Raw genomic sequence first — 9,383 nt, forward strand, 5'->3', positions numbered from 1 at the left:
AATGTGTTTACTGTTTAATGTGTACCTGATAATGTGCCAGGGTTTTTCTATGTCCGTTAACTAATTTAATCCTTACAACAACCTCATCAGTAGTTGGTATCATACTCATTTTATAGATGAGACAGTTAAGGCCCAGAGAGGTTAAGTCACTTCTCCAAGGTCACACAGCCATGAGGTAGCAGAGCCAGGATTAAAACCTAGACAATTTTGATTCTAAGACTCATCTTAACCTCTATGCTATAATGCCTCTTTAACCCTAACCATGACCGCTGCCTTTATCCCTCCCAGTGAATGACGCAGGAGAGACGGCTCTGGACATAGCCAGGAAGAAGCAGCACAAGGAGTGTGAGAACCTGGTGAGATCTAGGGAAGGAGAGGGAGCCCCTGAGCCCTCCTCTCTCTCCACCGAGCCCACGGCCTTCTGAACTACAAAGGCTTTGTGTTTGGCAGCTGGAGCAGGCCCAGGCTGGGACCCTCACCTTCCCCTTGCACTTGGACTACCCCTGGGGAATTTCCACAGAGCCTGGCTCTGACAGTGAGGAGGATGAGGAAGAGAAGGTGCGTCCCAGCCTCTCGGGTCTCCAGACAGCCCAAGGGAAGAGTCAGATGGGCCCTGATGTGAGGAGGGGCAGGGCTGAGTGTGGGGAACCAAGGCCATCTTCCCTATCACAATTTTTCCCCAGCAGCGCTGTGCACTGAAGCCCCCAGCCCAGGCCCGCTGGACCAGTGGGAGGCTGGACATCAGCAACAAGACCTATGAGACCATCACCAGCCTGGGACCAGCTGCCCCTAAGAGCCAGAGTGAGGATTGCCCCCCACCTTTGCCGGTCAAAAACCCTTCTCGGACCATGGCCCATGGGCGTGTGGGACATGCCAGTGGAGGTATGGTTGGTTGCCCAGAAAAAATGCTCTCATGCCATTCATTGAGGGCCTGCTATGTACTGGGGGACTGAGCTAAGAGTGCTATGTTAGTCCATGTTATCCTCACCATCACCTGGCAGGTAGGGGTTATCATCTCCCCCTTACAGGTAAAGGCAGGGAGATGTTAAGTAACATGCCCAAGATCCCACAGCTAAGCCCTGATGTGGGCTTCAAACCCAGGTATGTCTTATTCCAGATTCTTCAGTGCTTCACTTAAAAGAGAGGGAAGAATGTTTTGAGCATCCACTGTATCTCAAGTCCCTTGGGGTCTACTGAGACACAGTCTAGAGAGGGAGATAAAAACTGGAAGCTAGCTCATTATAATCTAAGGCATAGTGTGACGTAGAACATAAATCCCGAAAGGAAGGAAGCAAGCTTTGCTGACTATTTCTCCAGCACCTAGCACAGTGCCTGGCTGTTGTCAAGAACTGTTGGTTGAATGAATGAATAAGCTTGTTTTGGGAACTCAGGAGAGGAAGGGAGCCGATCCTGTTGGGATTGGTGCGAGGGTTAGGCAGGCTTCCTGGAAGGGGAAGCATCAGAGCTGCGCCTGAAGGATGAGCAGGAGAGTCCAGATTGAGGAGAGGGTGTGAGCAGAAGCAAAACTGAACAGCGTGAGCCATGACACTGAAGCATGATGGGGAAGAGTTAAGTGCTGGAGAGGTGGCGGGTGGGGTTTGGGAATTGGGAGAGAACTGTGATAGATCCCCAGGGTCAAAAGTTCCTTGTGTAAGTGATGAAGACAGGCTTTATCACTTCTGATTTCAGATCGTTCTGAAATTCCCAGCCTGAGCTCAGAGTCCCTTGGGGCCTCTGAGAACCTGAGCAGCCCAGCCTCCTCCTCCTCCAGCCTCACAAGCCCCGTGGAACCTGGGGGTCCCAACGAAACCCTACCCAGCTCTGAAGAGGGCCCCTGCGAGCCCCCAGGCCCTTCCCGCCCCAGCCTGACATCTGGAACCTCTCCTGCAGAGATGTATCCCCCGGTCAGGTTCAGGTTGGTGAAAGCCCGGCTATGCAATGTAGCCAAGTCTCCAGACCTCCCTGAGCCTTCATTTACTTCCCCACCTGTAAAGGGTGCCTGCCTAAAGCCTGAGATGCCTCCCAGCTCTGAGGCCCATGAACAATGTGGAAACGCTAGACCTTAAGTGGAGGGTGGCTGGATCTCTTCCCCCTTCACACATCTGCTCCCGAGTCTGGGGCTCAGGCTGGAAGAGCGAAGGCCTCGTCCTTCCTGTGTACTTGTTCTGGGGGCTCACAGTGGGGTCTTCACTCTGTCCCCACCTCCAACCCAGGATCCAGTCTTCCCTTCCTTGCAGACCCTTCAGTTTGGAGTTTGGGGAATAGACATGGGGAAATTTCCAGTGTGGAGGTCAGTTCCAGGCCTCTGAGGCCTGTGATGGACTTGGCCTGGGGCCTCATGGACTGTCTACCCAGCCATCCCAAGCCCCCAGCCTCGCTCTCTCCCTGAGCCTTTCCCCCCAACTCCAAGGGGCTCTCTGGGCACGGGGGTCACGTTAGTCTTTCCCTGTCTTCCAGCTCCGAGAGCACGCGCTCCTATCGGCGGGGGGGCGGAGCCTGGAAGAGTGTCCCTCAGCCCGGCAGCCTGTACCCAGAAGGAACGTGAGGGTAGGACATGTGATTTGCAGGATGGTGACAGGGTGCCTGGGCTTCCCAAGTGATGAAGTGCCAAAGAATTCATCTGCCAATGCAGGAGATGTGGGTTCTATCCCTGGGTTGGGTAGATTCCCTGGAGTAGGAAATGGCAACCCACTCCAGTATTCTTGCCTGGAGAATCCCATGGACAGAGGAGCCTGGTGGGCTTACAGTCCATGGGGTTGCAGAGAGTTGGACATGACTGAGCAGGCACGCATGCACAACAGGGTGCCTGGGAGGCAGAGTTGGCCAAGGGTGAGTGTAGTCGGGGGGGGGAGATCTCTCTCCAGCATCGGGGGCAGCCTTTGTTTGGCCAGTCCCTGTCCTCGTGCTCCTCCTCCCCTGCTGCAGCCCTTGATGGGTGAAGCTGGGGAGAGCGGAGGCCTTGAGAGACGGCAGAGGTGGCGAAGCCCAAGTTCTAGCTGCTCCCCAGGGGAGGATAAGCAAAGCAGTGTCAGCCAGCCTGATGGCTGAGAAGAGGCACTGCTTCCCTGCAGATAAGGTAGGATTAGGGTGGCAGATTAGGATTAGGGTAGGATTATGGTACCAGCCCTTGGTTTGCCAGACTCTCCCCTTGTACAGGAGTCTCCTGGAATCTGCTGAAACTTCTAGGCATTCAAGGATGTGCTATCATCCTCTTGTAAGCTGTCATCCCTAATCCAGCTTCTCCCTGCTGAATCACAGAGTCTCGAACAATCACACATCTTTAGATGAGGAGCCTGGGGGTGGGCAGAGGACAGAGGCAAGCATGCCAAGAAGGAAGCCATCTCTGTTCCTAGTTCCCCTGGGGATTCGCCAGGGATGGCATCAGTTGTATGTTTTGAGAGTAATGGATGGGAGGAACTGGGGGTCTCTGAGGAATCATCATCCTCAGTCCACCAAAGGCAGGCACCAGTCACGAATGTGTGTCTATGGCCACCATCGTCCATTACCCGCTTGATGCCCGTTGTTGAGATGTGAGAATAAGGACCTGGGCTTTGGTGTGTGGAGGCCTTGGAGAAGTGGTGTTTCATTTCTTCAAGCCTCAGTTTTGTTCTCTAAAATCAGATATTTCATTCACAATAATTTCATTTACCTACAACAGAACTGTTTGAGTGAGATAAACAGCTGGGATATAATAAGTGCTTGTGTGCGTGCCAAGTCACTTCAGTCGTGTCTGACTCTTTGTCACCCTATGGACTGTAGCCTGCCAGGCTCCTCTGTCTGTGGGATTCTCCAGGCAAGAGTACTGGACTGGGTTGCCCTTCCCAGTGCTTCAGTTCAGTTCAGTCACTCAGTCGTGTCCAACTCTTTGCGACCCCATGAATCGCAGCACGCCAGGCCTCCCTGTCCATCACCAACTCCCAGAGTTCACTCAGACTCATGTCCATCGAGTCAGTGATGCCATCCAGCCATCTCATCCTTTGTCGTCCCCTTCTCCTCCTGCCCCCAATCCCTCCAAGTGTCAGAGTCTTTTCCAATGAGTCAACTCTTCGCATGAGGTGGCCAAAGTACTGGAGTTTCAGCTTTAGCATCATTCCTTCCAAAGAAATCCCAGGGCTGATCTCCTTTAGAATGGACTGGTTGGATCTCCTTGCAGTCCAAGGGACTCTCAAGAGTCTTCTCCAACACCACAGTTCAAAAGAATCAATTCTTTGGCGCTCAGCCTTCTTCACAGTCCAACTCTCATATCCATACATGACCACAGGAAAAACCATAGCCTTGACTAGACAGACCTTAGTTGGCAAAGTAATGTCTCTGCTTTTGAATGTACTATCTAGGTTGGTCATAACTTTTCTTCCAAGGAGTAGGCGTCTTTTAATTTCATGGCTGCAATCACCATCTGCAGTGCTTAGAAGATACCAATTTTCATCCTTTTCTTCCCAGGTCGGCTTCCCTGAAGGAGATGGCTCGAGGACTGGGGTTCTCCTGCCAAGTTCTGTGCAGCTTTTGCAGGACTAGCTCCTTGCTGGCCCTTGCATGCCTGAACCACCCTTGTGCTGAACCCCAGCATTCAGAGCTAGGACTTCAGCCCATAAGACTGAGGAGCTGAGGTGTTCATGCCCTGGCGTCTTGTTCTTTCTGTCCCTTGTGCCTCTGTGGCTGGCCTTCCTCCCTGCCATGAGCCCATGCCCCTGCCAGGAACACTGGGCCCTCTGTGTTAGGGCCGACAGTGGTTTGTTTTCCTCTATCTCATACCTGCCAGGGACAAGGGAACCCTATGTCTGGAACCCTAGTGCTCCTGACTTAGCTCCAGCTGCAGAACCCTAAATCTTTCATCAGAGCAGTGTTTCTTCCATCAGTCTGGGGGACTGTGGCCCACCTTCATCATTCTGTAGGCCAGGGATTCTGCCAGACTAGGGACTGTCTTCTCAGCCATTCATTAGCCTAGTATTCTTTGACTGAGTTCTGGCTCTTTGTCCATTCCTGGGCCAGGCACTGCAGAGGCCACAGGAATAAGATACAGGTCCTGCAGCTGAGGTCCCTTTCCCAGCAGCTGGTCCCAAGAGTTAGGCTTGGGAATGGGCAGGGCTATTCCAGAGGATGGTTCTGGGCTCAGGGGCAGACTGACAAATCAGCTGGCTCAGCCTGCATCCATCCGGTTGGTCAATGCCCATGCTGTACTGGCTGTTAAATAAATATTCTAAATATCACTCCTTCTGAGGGACCTCTGCTAGATCCCCAGCCAGGAGGTAGGGTAGGGCTCGCCCCCAGTTTGCCTGCTCTCCTTGATTTAGCCAGAAGGACAGGCGTGGTCTAGGATGATTATCATCACTTCCCTCCTGTTTATCTCAGTCAGCTCAGGAGCCTTCCAGTCTCAGGGGAAGCAAAGGGTCAAGAAAGAAGAGAGTGATAGAAATGGAGGGTGGAGACTTAGAGGTTCTGCTTCCTAGCATCAGAAATCCCACCATCACTTTCAGGCCCATACTGGAAAACAGATACACCTACGCCATCATCAGTCTCTTAACACATCAGTTCTGTAGGGGCTAGGCACTGAGTCCTGGCAGGGACGGACCGGGATGAGTGAGGGAGCCTGGAAGATGCCAGTGGCCAACGTGGCAGCCTGGCCAGGGAGGCTGGGCTGTTTACCCTGGAGACCTGGCCAGTCTGTGATCCCACAGGAGCGGGGTTGTCTTCAGAGCCCCCAGTGACTGGCTTTATTCATCTCAGATCTGTTATTATTTCATTCATCTCTAATAAAGGATTTTTTGGAGTAAATTTCAGTGGTATCATTTATGTGCTCTGAGGAGCCATAGAGCAGGGGAGAGATTCTTAGGGCTTGGAATTCTTGCTCTCGACTTGGAAAGGGACAGCCGGGTGCGGAGCAGTAGATGGCAACCAGTGATTCTCCCCCCAAGGCCATATGACAAGGCAAAGACATCTTTTACTGTTCCCGACTGGAAGGTGATACTGGCATCTAGCGGCTAGCGTTCAGGGCTGCTGCTCAGCATCCTTCAGTCCACAGGCCAGCCCATCAAAACAATGAATTTCCACAATGTTGATAGTGCCGAGGCTGGGAAACCACGGTGTGAGGGAGAGCACTGGGCTGGGAGTCTGGAGACCTGCAGTGTAGCTGTGCTGCAGTCCCTGCCTTGACTTCATCTCCCCTGAGACAAGGCTTGGAGAGGGTAGTTTATCTGTGAGATGGTCCCAGGAAGCACAGTGAGGGAGCAGGGATGTGAAACAGAAGGTCAAAAAACAGCGAAGGAGGGGCTTCCCTGATGGGCCGGTGGTCAAGAATCTGCCATCCAAGGCAGGGGGTGCGGATTCCACCCCTGGTTGGGGAACTAAGATCCCACGTGCTGCAGAGCAGCTAAGCATTCGCGCTACAACCGGTGAGCCCGTGCGCAACTAGAGAGAAGTGACTACAGAGAAGCCCGCATGCCCCAACGGAGATCCCACATGCCGCAACTAAGACCCAAGGCAGCCAAATAAATAGAGAAATATATTTTAAAATATTTATTTCTTTAGCTGCACTGTGTCTTAGTTGAGGCATGTGGGATCTAGTTCCCTAACCAGGGATCGAACCCTGGCCCCCTGCATTGGGAACACAGAGTTTTAGCCACTGGACCACCAGGGAAGTCCCCTAAATAAATGCATATTTTTAAAAAGAAGGAAAAAAAGCAGTAAAGGGTGTGTTAATGAGTTACCACCGTGAGAAAAGAAGGGAACCTGTGACAGATTGTATTAATTAGAACATGCCTTCAAGTTGTCCCATGGAGACTGAAGAACTGGTGTATTTACCCCCAACTCTAGTCTCTTGCTGGTTCAGGGGTCCTTTCTAGGAGTGCCAGTTCTTAATTCTCAACTTCCAGGCTGCTCTGAAGCCTTCAGTCAGATGCAGGAAGCTGTCAGAGATGTGTTTAGGAACCTGATCCAAAGAACTGACTCATTTGAAAAGACTGTGATGCTGGGAAAGATTGAAGGCGGGAAGAGAAGGGGACGACAGAGGATGAGATGGTTGGATGGCATCACTGACTCAATGGACATGAGTTTGAGTAAACTCTGGGAGTTGGTGATGGACAGGGAGGCCTTGAGGTCAGTCCATGGGGTTGCAAAGAGTCGGACACAACTGAGTGACTGAACTGACCTGACCTCCAAGGTGGATGGGTAGGCAGAGGGGAAGTAGTGGGTACCGACTGATAACAGTTAAACAGTGCAATCCTAGGCCTCACTGGCTTTCAGTCTTCCCATCTGTACAAAGAAAGAATAGGACTTGATGTTTTCTTAGCGTCCGTTCAAGCCCTGATGAAAGTCTTGGCTTCTTTTGATGTCACTTAATTCACAGTGGGAGTTGTATGCTTTTTTGAAAAGACCAGTCGTAAGTAATTGCAGACAGCTGTCTGTTCAACCCAGAGGGGCTTGCTTGGGTTGATAAACCCTAAAAGTGGCTGATAGTGCTTTTTATGATCAGGCCGCTCCCCCTCTGCACACCCCTGTCACCTCTGTGCTGTGGCCACGCCAGTTTCTCAGTTTCTTTAACCCTGACAGGCCAAACACTCTCCCTTCCATAAGTTTTGCACATTTGGAATTCCAGCAGAATTGATTTGTACTTCTCAGGATGTTCAAGGCTAAAAGTGCATGGCACCTAGTAGGCGCTCAATAAATACATGTATGAATGAATGTTTCTTGTTCTCTCTCTTTTTTCTTTAACATTTATCTATTTGGCTGTGCTGGGTCCAGTATTCTTGCCTGGAGAATTCCATGGACAGAGGAGCCTGGTGGGCTACAGTCCATGGAGTCACAAAGAGTCGGGTCTTAGTGGTGGCAACTCAGGATCTTTGATCTTCATTTCACCATGGGGGATTTTTTCACTTGTGGCATGTGGGATCTAGCTCCCTGACCAGGGATCGAACCTGGCCCCTGCACTGGAAGCACAGTCTTAGCCACTGGACCACCAGGGAAGTCCCTCTTCTCTATTCCAACCCTCTCCTCCGACCCCCCACCTCCCACTGAGCACATCTGCCCAAAGTTTGAATGTCATTTCTTCAGAGAACATGACGTGCCAAATGGTATAAAACCCCTTAGATATGTCTGTAAAGTATCCTGTACTTCCTCCTGACCCTCACCCTAGTTGTGATAACACAGAAGTGACGGTGTCCATATTTGTAGGTTTTTCTTACCCAGAGACTGCCTCAAGCTTGCTTGGAAGTTTTAGCCCAATTTTAGAAATGGAGACTTGATTGGGAAAAAAGTTTGTTTATTTGGGTTTTATTAGCTCTGTAGTCCTGGAGAAGTGCATGAATTGTGTTCTGCAGGACTTCAAAATGGGGCGGGCGTATAAAGGAGAAAATGGCAAAGTTATAGTCAGTTACATGAGCTGTTTATCAGGAATTACAATTGCAGCTAACCAGAAGTAAAGGTGCTTATGAAGTAAAGATTGGTTGCGGTCCAAAATGGTTGCATAATAAGGGGAGACCTTGAGACAAAAAGGTTTGCAGCTGGCAGGTATTGTTCTGAGCACTCTGGTGATGTTCTTGGAGCTGGTACAGCTCAAAGAGAGCTTAAGGGTTTTGTTTAATCTTTTTTTTTTTTCTATTTGGCTGCACAGTATGTGGTGTATGAGATTTTAGTTCCCCAACCAAGGATCGAACCCATGCCCCTACAGTGAAAGCAGAGTCTGAACTACTGGACTGCCAGGGAAGTCCTGAAAGTTCAAGTGTTGAACGGCACAGAGATGTGTCTGATATCGGATCCTCAGTGGCTACCCAACTCCACATTTGTATGCCTGAACTATGATCACGTATTTTAATTTCAGTTTGTCATCAGAAGCCAGATGAGTCCCTCTGTCATCCGTTCTCTAAGGTTCTCTCAGGAAAGTCTGGATATTTCCCTTGAACACCTCCAGCTACAACTCCCCACACCCCACACACTGTGAACCATTTTCCCTGACTCCCCTCCAGGCCCATAAACACTCTCACACACACACTGCACACACGCATAGATCATTTTCTATCAATTAAACTCACTCCTTTAGGGAGGGATGTGGGTCTGCTGGGGGCCCTGGAAGGGTCCTTCCACAGGAACAGAGACGTGTGCACAGCTGTGGGGGCACAAATTTGTTTCCAGACCCAATCTCCTTGGGGAGGCAGCGTGCAGACCCTGAATAAATAAAGGGCACTCACGCATCTGGATCCAAAGTTCTCCAAGTCGGGCGCACTTAGGGATCTCCCAAGCCCTCACCCGGACCAGAAACGCAAAACCTCGCTTCAACAAACAAAACTGAAGGCCACGGTGGCCCTGGATACGCACACATGTGCGCAGGCCGTGTGCACCAATGAGTGAGCACGGAGATGGGCCAGAACTGGATTTCACGATCATGTAAAAAT

General features: G+C 51.0%; 1 protein-coding gene across 1 annotated transcript in view; it reads left to right on the top strand.

Moving 5' to 3' along the window:
- ASAP3 (ArfGAP with SH3 domain, ankyrin repeat and PH domain 3) overlaps positions 1-5,772 on the top strand; it is a 50,787-nt gene extending 45,015 nt beyond the window's left edge. The window contains 7 exon segments of the mRNA XM_069579056.1: positions 289-356; positions 451-558; positions 687-882; positions 1,690-1,915; positions 2,458-2,486; positions 2,489-2,547; positions 4,441-5,772. Of these exon segments, the coding sequence (XP_069435157.1) occupies positions 289-356; positions 451-558; positions 687-882; positions 1,690-1,915; positions 2,458-2,486; positions 2,489-2,547; positions 4,441-4,515 (761 nt within the window). The 3' untranslated portion in view covers positions 4,516-5,772.
- Positions 5,773-9,383: the final 3,611 nt, after the last annotated feature.

Source organism: Ovis canadensis, chromosome 2 (assembly GCF_042477335.2).
Source record: "Ovis canadensis isolate MfBH-ARS-UI-01 breed Bighorn chromosome 2, ARS-UI_OviCan_v2, whole genome shotgun sequence".
Taxonomy (NCBI): Eukaryota; Metazoa; Chordata; class Mammalia; order Artiodactyla; family Bovidae; genus Ovis; species Ovis canadensis.